The sequence below is a fragment of the Perissodus microlepis genome, chromosome 15 (assembly GCF_051167445.1).
Source record: "Perissodus microlepis isolate ML-2025 ecotype Zambia chromosome 15, ASM5116744v1, whole genome shotgun sequence".
NCBI classification, from domain to species: Eukaryota; Metazoa; Chordata; class Actinopteri; order Cichliformes; family Cichlidae; genus Perissodus; species Perissodus microlepis.
In genome coordinates this window covers 28,035,921-28,050,732 of record NC_140475.1, presented here as the reverse complement: position 1 = coordinate 28,050,732, position 14,812 = coordinate 28,035,921, and the positions used below count along the sequence as shown (strand labels likewise).

Here is a 14,812-nt window from a genome sequence, read left to right as displayed (position 1 = left end):
CTTAGTTCACAGAATCACTTTGTCTAGGGTTTATTTCTGGGATTTCGCACAACCCAGGATTCAAATCATGAATACATAATGGGCTTGGATTTACAATATTATAAATGAAATGTGCTCTGTTTGGAAGCAGCCGGCCCCCCTCCCCTTTCGACGGGTTGTGTGTGAGACTTTAAATCATCAAATATAAATTTTAAATTGTTATTGATCCCTTCACCCCTAGTCCTAAAGTGTATATTTATTTTCTTACTCTTCTTATATTTATTGTTTGTTTACTTGCACTGTTGTAACTGGAGCCTCGTCGTCTCGTCTCCGTACGAGTAAATGGGCGTGATGCCGCCCCCCACCACGATGCTGCCCCGGGCAACCGCCCGTGTCAAAAACCGCTAGTGGGCACCAGCCTCAGTCCACTCCTTGTAAAGTTCACCAAATTTCTTGAATCAACTTTTAACGATCTTTTCAAAGCTGCGGTCATCCGTGATGCTTGGGCAACTTTTCCTACCACATTTTTCCCTTTCAGTCAACTTTCCGTTAAAATCCTTTGACCTTCTGTGACTTAACCTTCTTATGGAGGGAGTCAGTGATCACCAGGTAGAAATCTTCCCCATGACAGTTAACTAGACTGAGAGCACTCAGTACTCATCTCGCTTGAAGATTTTTTACTCAAACACCGTTAGCACTGTTGTCTCTGAGGTTTGAATCAACCGTCTGGCCGGGACCTTCCTGTGTGGAGCTCGCATGTTTTCCCTGTGTCTGCGTGGGTTCTCTCTGGGTTCTTCCCACAGACTTGCACTTGGATTAACTGGTGATCATCATCAAAGTAAAAACAAGAAAATATTTGAAAGATTTCATGTGTAATGAATGTAGAACATATGAATGTTTACCTTTCAAAAATTAAATTACAATAATAATTTTACTATTCTAACTTTGTGAGATGTACTAGTAGAATGATTTAGAATTTTATGGCCTAATTATAGCCCCATTAAAACAGATCATACATAAACCAGAGTTTTAGTTTTGTTTGTTTTTTTCACATTCATTTTGACTTTTAAACTTTCCTATTCAGTTTAGTTTCAGTCAGTTTCCAGAGTGGGTTTGCTTGTTTCAGTTTAGTTCTGATTGTTTGAAAATGTTTAGTTTTGGTTTAATTGTGTTAGTTTTAGTCTTTTTATTATTATACAGAGGGTATATGTGGGAGCAAAAGATTCATTCACAGTCATCACAAACATCCCAAGTCTCAATAAACATGTGCATAAAAGCCTCATCAGGAAGTCATCAGTCTTTTTAAAAGTCTGGCTTTTATTGCGAACTCAAACATTTTTTCACACTAATTTTAGTTTAGTTAGCTATAATAAGCTTGCCCTACATTTTCGTGCCTTTTTGCAGGAAACCCAAACACGTAAAAGGCTGCAGCCAGGGTTAGAAGCAGGAACCTTCTTGTGGTGCAGCGCTAACCACAGCAACGCCATGCAGCTTTGTGTGGGGACAAATTTTAGTCTGTGGTAGTCACCTGTCCACAGTTACAAACAAACCTCATGGCACATCAACAGGTCTAAAATCAGCTTACAGTCATGACGTTTTTATTTCAGCATTTGCTTTTATCCTTTCATCTTCTTTTCATTAGTAACCTATATTAACCTAAGACCACAATGATAATACCTCAAATATTCCCCTTGCGGGCTTTTAATTGATGGCAACTGAGTGGCATTTTGAGCTATGGTATGACCCCAGATCTAGGAGGTGGGTGGAGGGAGACACCAGTGAATTCCCTCAGCAGTCTGATTACACCACCCAGCAATTTTCCATGTTGACATTTTCTAAATGTAAAAGACCGCACAGTCAGAAAGTTGAAGGTTGGATATTAATCATCTACCACTTTTGTTCTAAAAAAAATGTGTGGGGTTCAAGGAAAGGAAGTAAACAACACTTATTCGGTGACATCTGTCACGGCATTCAAATGAAGTGAAAGAAGTGATCAAATAAAAACCTCGTTATAGTGAACTTTTAATGCACATATAAAAAAACATTTCTTAGTGCCGATCTAGACGACGTGACAAAAACCTGATAATCACCCGACTAGTTCCCTAAAAGTCAAGATCAAGTGATTTAAGAGGAAGTTTAAGATGATGAATATTCAGACATTTCATGATGATCACAGTTCAGTGGCTGTGGTCCAAATACATATATATCTCATTCGTCCTCTGTCCTCCCTCATCTGTATCTACTCTTCTCCTTGTCCTTGGACCTCTTGGGAGAGCGACTGCGGCTCCTGTCCCTGTGGCCTTTATCGTGCCCCTCTTTCCCATGTTTGACCCGGGACTTGCTGTGCTTGTGGTCCCTGTCTCTGGAGCGAGATCGTGAGCGTGAACGCTGGCGGCCTCCCTTTCTGTCCCGCCTGCCCTCCTCACTGTCCTGGAAAAGAAGGAGAGGCAGAGTATGTTCAGTAAAGCAGCTCGTCTTTAAGTCCATAAAGAGAAAGCTACAAAAAATATTCTCTTCTCTCTTTTGGTTACTAGTATTTAATATATTTTCATCAGTACACAATTGTAGGATTTGCATACGTATGGAACAATAAGCTCTATTATTACCCGGTTTCCAGCGTGTCATACAAAGCATCCTGAGGGTGGTTTGCAGCCTTAATGCTGCTAGGCTAGCAATCAGCTCATAAACTGTTTCAGTTTCAGGAGATTCTGAAGGCGTGTGTCATGCAGGAAATAAATTTGCAGTAACTGAAAATGACGTCAGTCAACCAAGAGTTATGTTCAACTTGTAAGCCTGAGAACAAGGATCAGTCAAAAGGATTGACACAAGATAAGACCTGACAGATAACGCACAGGAACAAATTTCATGTTTCGTTTTTACAAGGTAAAAGTTGTTACTTTCCCCTCGGACCCATGGCATCTCTGGGAAATGAGTGCTTCTCAGGCACTCGGGAAAATATTTTCCAAGAATCTTATTTTGTCTTTGTTTTTCAGGTAGGGCTGGATTTATTCATGCACGAGCTGTTTTCCTTTATCCAAAGTTCAGACATAACAGGAAAATGCAGGTTTCTCTCAAATAAAGTAAACGACTAATTATTTACTGTCGGTGGGCAGGAAGTCCTGCAAGGACTCCTTCTGATCCAAAAAAATCCCTTTAATATGACCTTTAAGTTAACCTTTTACATACACTGAGGCTATTTATGACATGACTGAAAGATCCACATATTGTCTGACACTATTATACATTAGACACAAGTTCAAGAGCCAAAAAAATTGCAAGTCATGCTGTAAAAATGTATATTTACAACATGACTGATCAATGTCACATTACAAAAACAACAGTGTATTTCTTTTCTTTTAAAAACGACCATAAATATTTTAGTGTTAGTATTTACTGCTATACTTAAACATGAGTAGAGCAGTTACACAAATGCAATGATATAAATGATATAAATACTGCAATGAATTCTGCCCTGACTGGTTTCACTCCACATCCAAAGTTAAAAAATAAAAACAACCAATCTATTCCATTCTTTTCCCTGTGGAGGTGTTGATACACTGGGCTCTTTTCTAGGCAAAAGAGCCTAGAAATGAAGATCTTAGGAGAATAATTAAATTAAATACTGACTGGGCAAATGTATAATTAACCAAAGAAACAAGGAAACACATCACATGATAAGCTGGGGCTATCTTGACATCTGATACCATCTGTGAAAAACATGCTGACTATTAAATTCCATATGATGCAGCTGAACATGTGACACATATGTTTTTGTGGAGTCATTGCAGAAATGAGAACAAACGGTTTTTAACACAATCAACAGACTGTCCACAATGTGCTGGGCTACACACTGACAGATGGTTTTAATGGAAACGAGGAAACTGCAGATATCAAAGGTCGATCACTTCATAACCTAATTAGGCAGCCAGCCAGGTAACTCCTCGCCTGTAAACACAGACGCTGTAAAACACAATCAGGGACGGTTGTAACTTACAGTGAGCCCATCACCTAACGAGGAAGACTTCTGTCAAATATTCGACTGTGTGTGTTGTGTGTATAGACCTAGACTAAATAGGGCTCAGTGATGCACTGTGATTGCAGCTCTGTATAACAAAGGAAATAACTCAGTGAACACAGTATAGTTATTTCAGACCCTAAATCAGGGATGTCCAACTCCAGGCCTCAAGGGTTGGCGTCCTGCAGGTGTGTTGTCCCTGGGTCAACACACCTGAATCAAATGATTAGTTCATTATCAGGCCTCTGGAGAACGTCAAGACATGTTGAGGAGGTAAATTAGCCATTTAAATCAACTGTATTGGTTCAAGGATGCATTTAAAACCTACAGGACCTTGAGGCCTGGAGTTGGACACCCCTGATCTAAATAATCCATACTGGTTCAGTCTTTTGCCAAGTGAACTGTAATGATCTTTGACCTTTAACATGTTATCTGAGGCTCGTATAATGAGATGTACCTCTTGTGTTTTTTACAGTTTCTCAGAGCATTGCTGGGAGGTCCAATCTCTGAATCACTGACAACTGTCTTTTCCACTTGTGAATAATCCATCTTATTGTCCATGGTGGAATTCAAATTGTTGGGAATGACCTTATAACCTTTCCCAGACTTGCTTCTCTAAAACCTTTACCTCCGATATCTTTCCTCTGTGGTGCGGGGATAATACTCTCTTGAACAGTTCAGTCCCACACACAACCAAAACCTCTGCTGTTACAGAGGTGCTCGAATCGTCTGATCATCAGTTAAACAAGTGCAACACATTTTCAGGACCTGACTGCTGCTTACTCTCTTACACATCTCCTTCATTGTTATTATGTTAGCTGGATGTGACATGGGCAGTAGAGCTTGTGATTACAAGCTTCTAAACTCCTTTAGAAGACTTTTCTAAATATTAATATATTTACTGTGTATAACAATATAGACTGACTATTTATAATCCATGTAGCCCACCTTTTCTATAAGTAGAAATCAACTTATTGGAGGTACTTTGGTTGAGTGAGTGGGAGATGTGCAACTATTTTCTTGATCAATTACTTTCATCACTGATATATCAGAGTGTCTGTTTTCTTTTTGAAAAAGTCAGAACTCGTACCAGGTTAAAGCAGTTATATGTGCACAAGAAATAACATGATAATAACTGTATGTTAATTAAAACGATCCAGTTAGTCTTTAATAAAAGTGAAGTGTCACCTCATGTAGAGGCACACGTCTGCCTCTGCCTCCGTTTCATGGTAATATTCTTTTACTACTCCAAGTGTTATCAGCACAAGTACTGATGATAACACTTGGAACACGTAATACCTTCATCTGCTGTGTGAAATTTATATTTCTATGATGATACAAAATACAGCAGCTAGTATGACTAACTCTCTTTACCACTGGGTTAAGATGGTTTAATCCCTCAGAAAATTCAACATGAATTTTATAGCTAAAGAAGTTATGCTCTACTTTAACATGAACCGCTCTGCTAATCTTTAAAACAAAGGAAAACAAAAAAAGAAAAGAAACTATGACCGGGACATGCTTTTTATGAATATAACTGTGTAGGACCGTGATCCTTCACAGATGATGATCAAAGATGCCAAAACCAGAGTTATGTAGGTTGCCACAGGACAGCATCCTGTCCCCACCCCGCAGAAAGTCAAATACTCAAAATTCAGGACTAGTGACTCACAGTTACCTCGGTTTGATTCTGAAATGAGCACCTGCCTGACTGGAAGTGATACTTTGATACTAGCATATTTTTCTCAAACAGCACGACACCTATAAGGGCACTGCACGTGGACAAACTGTGCTGTCAGTAAAGGGAACTAAATATTAGAATAGTTTACCAGTGGCAATAAAGGAGCACTCCACATACTGTTAAAAGCTTATCCTAAACATTGGCAAACCACATCTGTGACCACTTTTAACTCATTTGTGTCTATTCATGGTTTTTGTTTTCGCCACATATCTCTATGGTTTTTTTGTTTATTATAAAGTTTAATGCAACCTGCTCCGAGACTGCAGTTGTAAATGAGCAGTTTTCCGATGATCTGACATGATTACACTTTATGTGTTTGGTATACCGATGTTCATTACCATGTGTTACCCTGTTAAATAAGTGGAAAAATGGAGTGTTGCCATTGTCTGACACCAACAAGGCATTTTTACACAGACAACTGCATATCAGTGTATATGTCTCGATGCATGCTCAGTCATCCAGATAAGTAAATCTCAAAAGGTTGCTTCTGTGATCAATGTATACTGTCTGTTTTTTTGGAACATTCTCAGTAAACCCTAGAGACTATTTTGTGGAAACATCCCAGTAGACCAGCAGTTTCTGAAATACTCAGACCAGCCCATTTGCCACATTCAAAGTCACTTTAACTATTCCAATTCTAATGCTCAGTTTGAACTTCAGTAGGTCATCTTGTTAATGTCTAAATGCATTAAGTTGCTGTTGTGTGATTAGAACATAATTAAATAACACAAAGATAAATATTTGTGTTACTGGACAGTTAAAAGGCGTACCTAATGAAGTGGCTCGCATGTCTTTAGGTGCATCACTAACAGAATTAAAAACATTTCTAAAACAATTCTTACTGATCAGCGAGCAAAGAAAAAAAATGTTATGTCATGTCATGGACTGACTATTACCTTGCGCTTTTTGGACTTCCTGCTGTCCTCATCATCTGAATGATGATGGTGCCTCTTCTCTTTATGTTTCTTCTCAGAGTGCCGATGACTCGGTGCCTCCTCTTCTTCCTCGATTATCAGGTTGTACTTGGAACTTTTACCTGAGTTATGGAAATCTCCAGGAAGTTGAGACAGTCAGTTCTGAAAGCTCTGCCAACTCAAACCGGGAAAAGGAAAAAAAGAAAAAGAAAAAAGCACACAGCAGCTGGCATGTACTGCAGAATGATATGTTGTGGCACGAAGTGGAAAAACTGGAAAACTCAATCCCAGCCTATTGATGCACAAGGATACTCTTGTTTTGGCTTCACCTGATCCTTGAGAGCCAGTTTGGATCGATTCTCTACATCCTTCTCATAAGCTTTGAAGTCGTCTTTAGTGTATTTCCCCCCTAGGAAACGGAGAAAGCAGTGAAGGTCACGGCTAATGAAAAGGTGTGGTAATACAAAGGGAGAACAACACCACTAATGACAGAAACTTTGGTGTAACTGGTGCACTTTAAACAACATAAACTAACATGCAAACCACAAAGCCTTCAGCTTCATTACCTTTCCCTTTCCATTTGATCTTTGCAACTGATTGACTGAAGTCTACGTGAATGCGTCTGTCGTCAATGAGCACGTTGTCCATTTTGAAGTAAGCTTTCTCACAGTCTTCTTGCTGCGGAGAAAAAACCCCACAGTAAATCTAAGGAGCTTGGAAAGAAAAGCATCTGGACTTCTTTAAGTTGCTTGAAGACGTTTCACCTCTCATCCGAGAAGCTTCTTCAGTTAAAAACAAAAAAAAAAAACTGGTAGTAAAGCTGCTCGATAATGGTAAAAGTTGTAGTCCTGATTACTTTGCTCAACATTATAATCTAGGTTATATAACACACATTAAACTGAAGACCCCCTCCCACCAGGACGTTTGCATGTGCAGACCAAATGGCAACGTCTACCAGCACCGAAGTGACAAAAACTGTAGTTTCTCTTATGGCCTCTTGAGGCTGACTTCAAAAGCAAGTTATTCTCCACAGACTGCAGTAATGTTATTTGGTACAAAAATCATCTTGGCCTCTATAGACAGTTTTCAGTTTCATAACAGCTTTGCAGTGGGCGTTTCTGTAGGAATTAAGCCACCTCTGCTAATTCTGAACTCGTCTTCTCCAGTGTGTTTGTGCTGTTGTAGCATTATTAATGAATTTATCTGACAAAGCAATACATCTCATTGGGTGATTCAAGTGGTATAAAAGGTTTGTGGTTCAGTTTTGGTGACTGAACGTTTAGTATTTTATATTGTGTGCACTGAATGTAAACAGACACCCTAATATATAGATGCAACTTGATAACCAAGCTAGCTAGCGTAAGCTGTTAATACGTTTTGGCCTAAATATGGACACGTCTGGCTCCAAAATACATGCAAGAGCAAACCACTAATGCTAAAGCTTCAATATGAATAGTCCAAAAACATGTGTGCATGTCGTTGACAGTCATGCAGGAATTAATGCGTCATCAATCATGTGAAACAAGAATCAAGATCGAGTTTTGATAAAACGTTAAGTTACTGGAAACTGAAACCAAAAGACAGCAGTAATCTGTAGATATTTGACTAAAAATGATAATCTATTATTCTTTACAATATTTATGATTATTTTCAGCTTTTAAAAAGCAAAAATCTGCTTTTCCAAAAATAAGAAAAGAAAAAAACAGATGTTCTCAACATTAATGAACTAAGCAAACAGTAAGAAACCCTCTAAACAACAGCAAGGTTTTCCAATAAGAACCATTATCAGTGCCTACTATCAGATATCCGAGAAGAAGAAAAGACCTTGAGGAGAATTTGACATTAAGTGCCAAACTCCTTAAATAAGAATGATAGGCAAAGGTATCCTCCCTACTGACAGAGATTACATGGCACGAAACCTCTCTGCTAATCATAAGGGAAAAATCCTTGGCTGGGACTCGTATTCCATTGTCCTATACAAGAACAGCTTTTTATATTTCCTCATATTTTTTAAATCATGTTACTGCCAATGGTAAAAAGTGTGACACATTTAATCTGTAACAAACGAACCATCACCCTCTAATGGTTTAATTATTCACTGCACCTGCTTTTTTGTCCCATTTCAACACCATGTAGCACTACCAATGAATATTTAAACTTTCACTAATCAGAAATCAAGAATTAGGGAACATATACATGGACATCAGCTGAACAACTCAAGTAAACAACACAGACCTGCATTTGTTTTTTTGCTTTATAAAAACATTTTTTGGTTCTAACCTTTAAGCCATTTTATATTTGTATAAATTAATGGTAACAGTACAGTATAAGTTACATACATTAGCAATAACAGCTGGGGTGTCAAATTGAATTACAGATCACAACAGGGCCCAGACGTAGTACTGTATGTAATTTGCTAACATGCTTGAATCAAGAAGCATCCTGGATTTCTATTGCTGCGTATCCCATTATGTCTTCTTAAATATAAGCTGATCCACATAAAGGTCTCAACAGCTGGTGATAAACTTCCCAGTAAATTATAAATAAAATACAATTTGGTGCTTCCTGCCTATTAAGATCCGCATACTTTTGCACGTTTTACAGATGAGCCAAACATTTCCCTGCTGCTTAAACCTAACAGAGGATAGATTTAGGCCTGGAATAGTTCATTAACCAGAGAAGCGGTATTAACGGCAGAGCTCACAATTCAACTCTGCTCCAGTGAGTGCAGACCTGAAGACCTGTTTGGAAATATTTTGTTGTAATGAATTTACTGGTGATAAAAAACAGGATAAAACGGTAAAAGTAAAAAAATATATATTCTACCCAAGTAGTGTGGGCTCAAGTCTCTTAATATAGTTAGATAAAGACCTAACAATATTAGAAAGAAACCTCAATAATCACACAAGCAAGCACTTGGTGACAGTGGGAAGAAAAATATCCCTTTTAACAGGAAGAAACCATCCCACTGAGTGAACGTCAGAGGAACCCTACTGATCGTTTGATCATTATTTACACTGAGGTAGATAACTGCTGTTCCATATTTTTATAGCAGAGCTCGCTCAAAGTTTCAAATATACATTTGATGTAATTTAACATAATTCTTTTGTTTGTTTCATTTGCAATCTATATGCTTGTAGATCTTTTTACAGACGCGCTTATGTTGCAATATATGTGACTCTACAATTAGCTATGCACTGCCTTGCATTGTTTTGCCCTCTTGTGGACAAATGCTAACCCAAATAATTTGAACCTGTTTTGTTTTTTTAAATGAAACATGATTGAAACGCCTCTGAAAGCTCCAGCGGTGTGCATGCATTATGCAATCAATAATTCACCATAGTCAGTGAAAAAACTAATAGTCCATGATTGTGTTCTTCGTTATCTTCTGATGGTGTAGATTTACGAGTTTACCACAGGGAGTTGCCCTTTTAATAGTTATAAGTCATTACCAGTCATAACCTGGGGCAAATTCCACAAAATCAAAGTTTTATGGTTTTTATTTTCACAATGTATAGCAGGCTGACAGCACCTTCATGATAAACACAGTCTTATATCGTGGGTTTAGTTCTCACTTCTCTATGATACCGACTCCACTGAGGCACGGCATGATAACAACATGTCACTATAAGAACATGACTGATTTCCATTACTCCTGACCAGGGTTTTCCCATCTATCACTTTCACTAAATTTATTGTATTTACTCTACTGATACTGATAGATATGCTTCCCCATTCTGCACATATGTATCACACAAAGGACAGTGAAACATGGAAGACTGTTAAAGATATACTGGTTGTGTCATGCAAACTGAAATGCCAAATGTGTACACACAAACATGTCATTAGGGACATGTTAATCAGTAAGCTAACCAGGCTAACCGTGCCCTGGCTCAAGCTCATGACACCAAAACAGATCATCACGATATCTCTAAAAACTATAAATACAGTAAACATGATGCACTGATTATATTATTATTATAGAGGAAAAAAGTGTTTCCTTAAATCTAGAACTTTTTCTTTAAACTGTCATCACTGCAGTATACACACACTTACCTTTTCAAACTCTATAAAAGCATAACAGAGGGAATCTCCAGTTTTCCAATCTCTGATGATCTCACAGCTACACAGAACAAAGGATTATTTGAAGAAGACAATATAGCACCAAGGTAAAATGTAATAAATAGAAATAACTAGAAAACAAGATACTTTGTAGTACTTGGAGTGAAGTGTCACCTTTTTATGCATCCAAAGCGAGAAAAAATGATTTCCAGGTCCTCATCTGTGGTCACTGGGTTCAGCTTGCACACAAACAGCACGTTTTCTGGTGGTTTCACATCTGCATCAGGGAGGTCGCCCACCTGGATGGATTTACAACAGAAGAGCTTGAGTATTTATTTTTTGCATTTTCTTACACGCAAACTCTCTCACACGCACACTTCAACATAAAGCTGAGAGCAGGTTTCCTTATCTTACCATCTCCAACAGGATAGCCTGAGTCTTGGCCTCTTTCTCCTTCAGCTTCTCCTCCAGTTCCTCGGCTCCTTTCCCATCTGTATCATCGACCACTTCATCTGCACCGATACGGCCACTCTGCACAGCCATGGCAGAAACATTTACTTACGGTACTGTACAGAAGTCATGCTAATTTCTTTAGATTTTGCTTCCAAGGTGCCAGACCTAATTTTTAAAGTGGTTTTGAGCAATAGTTCTCCTGGCTTTCTGACGATTGTTCAAAGTGTTTTTTGCATATTGGCTGCTTCTTTTACTGCAGTGTGTACAAGTACTACTTCTACACAATTCAGAAAGCATGTGCTTACAGCCATCTGTAAAACATGGCAAAGGCTCTGTCATGGTTTGGGGTTACGTTTCAGCCAGTGGTGTTGGGGATCTTGTCAAAACTGATCGAATTATGAATGCAACAAAGTATCGTTCGATTCTGAAAAACCATCTGGAAAGGATCTGACTGGCAACAGCTTAAGTTTTCAGCATTACAATGATGTCAAACTCACTGCCATTGCAGTCGAAGCATACCTAGATGGAAAAACACACAACAGAACACTATCAGTCACGGATTGGACTCCGCAGGGCAGTGTGGGGTCATCTTGGCAGAGAAGGCAGCCAACATCCAAAACAGAGCATTGAATGTCCATCAAGATCAATATTCTTTTAAACAACTTTAACAAGCAAGCTGCCTAAGAGAGTTCAGGATGTGTTAAAGAAGGTGTTTGACTTTTAAGCTTGTTAAAATTAGAATTGCAAATATGAGATAGATATCTTTTTTATCTTAGCTTTATGATCTTGCTATGAACATCTATCTAATTGAAGCTGCGGCCCTATACTCACATCCAGCTGCTCCTTGGTGGGTTCAGGCGATTGATCAGGCACCGGTAGGTCAGGAGGATCATCGAACGGGTCGTCCAGGATCACTGTGTGGTTTATCCTACAGCAAAATGTAATAATAATAATAATGATGATAATAATAATAATAATAATATGCCCTGAGGTTTTTTTATTAAAGTGATAATGAACGCAGCATTAACATTATTCCTCAAGTTGATAAAACAAGTGCAATACAGTTTGTCTTGACTCGCCTGATATCTTGGAATGGGACAAAATCCTTGTCAACAAAGGCCTCATTGATTTTGCTCAGGACGTCCATGCCCTCAGTCACTTCCCCAAACACTGTATGAACTCCATCCAGATAGTCTAGGTTCTCGCCAGTGGTAATTAGAAACTAGGAAGAAACATACCTCTATATATAGTATCTCATGTTAAACAATCTTGCAAAATATTATTTAAAATGTATTAATAATATATATTACATACAGATCTATGATTTCTGTATGAATGTTGAATATGTTTATAGATCATCTAATCTGGTCTAACCAACAGGGGATGAATAATAATGTATTTTTTCTGTGGCTACTGGTCTGAAAGCACTCAACACTGGGTGCTCATCTCATTCACCTGAGAGCCGTGCTGATCATTTCCATTGTTCACCATGGACACCGTCCCCTTCTTCTTGTGTTTAATGCGTGGCATTTTCTCCAGATCAAAAAAGCGTGCCTGGTCCCCATACAGTTTGCTAATAAGACACAATGGAGAGCATCTTTATTTTTTGTCCAACATCCTCAATCTGCTGCCCTCTTAAAAGACGGATAAGACTCACCTATACACAGATTCTCCTCCACGACCTGTGCCAGTAGGATCTCCAGCCTGCATGATGAAGTCTCTCTGGAAAGAAGATGAAGAGTTATGACATGTTACACATATAATGTGAAGAAAAAGACAGAAAAAGTGCAAAATCTTCATTAGAGTCTGAAAAAATATGGAGAAGATTTCAGTAGAAACTTTTAACATCTGTAAAGTCTACATACGATTAAATATATGAATAAAAATTGGCAGGCGACACCCAAAGGCAAACGCCCAGTGGTCCAGCAGCATTAAAACCCTGACAATGGGTTTGCTTTACGCAGTGGCAGCACAACTAAATCAAGAAGAAGCTAAAATAACGGATGTCTGAATGAAATACTCTAACTGACAAACTGCTGCATGTGTCAATTTGATAGGTTTCTTTTAGACTTTGCTGCAGGCTGACAGCAGCAACTTTGTCTCTTTATAGCAGCAATACCTGGAGTACGCACAGGTGACTCTCAACGGAATGAGAAATGAAATTACTCCAGTTATTTTAAAACTTTAGCTACTACATTGTTCTCATTAAATTTTACAATATCAAATACAAATCTAATATGAAATTATACTCTGACGTTCAGGCTTCCAGTGATCCATCCATCTACTGCTTATTGGGGTTGCATGGGCAGCAGAGAAACCCAGACCTCCCATTCCTCGGCCACTAACTCCAGCTCATCCAAGGGAACAGTGAGGTTTTCTCAAACCCGCCAAGATATGATCTCTCTAGTGCAGTGGTGTCAAATATACGATCTGGCTTTGGAAAATGTGAAGAGGGGCATAAATTGTGGACTTTTAACTGTATTTTTCCTGCTTACAAAGACCTTCCCCATGGCTATTCATGCTACACCAAAGTAACTAACTGGCAGTAAGACATTTAAATGACAGAAAAGTTCCTGTTTTATTCATTATCTGCTATAGAAAGTAATTACAGGAGAGCCTCATTAATGAGCTACCAGAACCTTGTTTTCTGTAATTTCACAGAAAAAAAATCTTCAATTTACAAGAACAACATTTGTTTATCATGTAGAAAAACAGACGTACTGCATGCACGACCATGCAGGTGCTAGACAAGTGTAACTAGTAAACTGTTTGGGAGTATTTAAAGACTTGTCCTGCTGATAAAGGTGAGCCAGGGAACATGGATAAAGTTCTGAGGACTATCTGTCTCAAGAAAGTTGTGGCTAACAAGCAAGGAGGTACTAAAAGGAAATTAAAATCTAGACTAATCAACTAGTCTGAACGCATGGGAACAATCAGAGTATAACTAAACTTAGCAGTAGAAACACCAGCCTTCCTTTCTTGCATGGTAACGTCTACATGCTGGTTTGCCATTATGGCAACAATGCAGTTTCAATTGAATTTAAATTCTGCCATATTAACTTGTTACTGGGTCCAAATGCAACACCACTTACACCCAACTTCCGCTATTACTACATACTGTATTCTGGGTCGCTTGAGGTTTCCCAAAGAAAACCAAATTTGAACCATTCACTACCACATAAAGTTTATACAGGACATTTCGCTTTACCTGCACATTGTGGATGAGGCAGTAGTTGTAGTATTTTATCTTGCATAACTTCAGAAAGTTTAAGCAAGCTGGAAAAAGAGCACAGAGTCCAAGTTAAGCCACAGTAATTATAATTAACTAAGTCTTTATTAACAGAGTATTTATAGCAACACGATGTATGGGTAACTTTGCACAACACCGGCTAATGTTAACTAAAACGAATATGAAGCAAACATGCTAACGACGGTAGCTAGCAACCATTAATTCTGTAGTTTAACGTCCCAGTGAGTGACTCAACCAGCAGCCGCTTACAGAAATTAACTACCACCAAGAGTAAGAATTTTTGTAGTCTTACTTTTAGGTCTTTCGTCTGTAAACAAATCGATCACAATATCGCCCAGACTCGTTTCAAGGAGCACCGCCATGCTGACGTTCCTCTTCTCGCGAGAAGAAAATCTGCG

The 14,812-nt window shown here is 38.5% G+C and overlaps 1 protein-coding gene across 1 annotated transcript; it reads right to left on the bottom strand.

Annotated features, from left to right (window-relative positions):
- Positions 1 to 1,984: 1,984 nt before the first annotated feature.
- ppil4 (peptidylprolyl isomerase (cyclophilin)-like 4) lies at positions 1,985 to 14,791 on the bottom strand. Its single transcript, XM_084953106.1, has 13 exons — positions 14,707 to 14,791; positions 14,373 to 14,440; positions 12,822 to 12,886; positions 12,620 to 12,737; positions 12,244 to 12,386; positions 11,996 to 12,092; positions 11,126 to 11,242; positions 10,886 to 11,010; positions 10,706 to 10,772; positions 7,216 to 7,327; positions 6,962 to 7,058; positions 6,632 to 6,764; positions 1,985 to 2,409 (listed from the first exon to the last, which is right to left on the bottom strand). The coding sequence occupies exons 1-13, from the start codon at positions 14,774 to 14,776 to the stop codon at positions 2,209 to 2,211; spliced, it is 1,413 nt and encodes a 470-aa protein (XP_084809232.1). The 5' UTR covers positions 14,777 to 14,791; the 3' UTR covers positions 1,985 to 2,208.
- Between the last annotated feature and the right edge of the window lie 21 nt (positions 14,792 to 14,812).

Bases quoted from the DNA above. Each gene is read 5' to 3' on its own strand.
- ppil4 (XM_084953106.1), bottom strand. From the start codon at position 14,776: ATGGCGGTGCTCCTTGAAACGAGTCTGGGCGATATTGTGATCGATTTG. The intron at 14,441-14,706 runs GTAAGACTACAA...CTCTTTTTCCAG, and splicing joins TACAGACGAAAGACCTAAAA to CTTGCTTAAACTTTCTGAAG. The intron at 11,011-11,125 runs GTAAGATAAGGA...AAATCCATCCAG, and splicing joins AGGCTATCCTGTTGGAGATG to GTGGGCGACCTCCCTGATGC.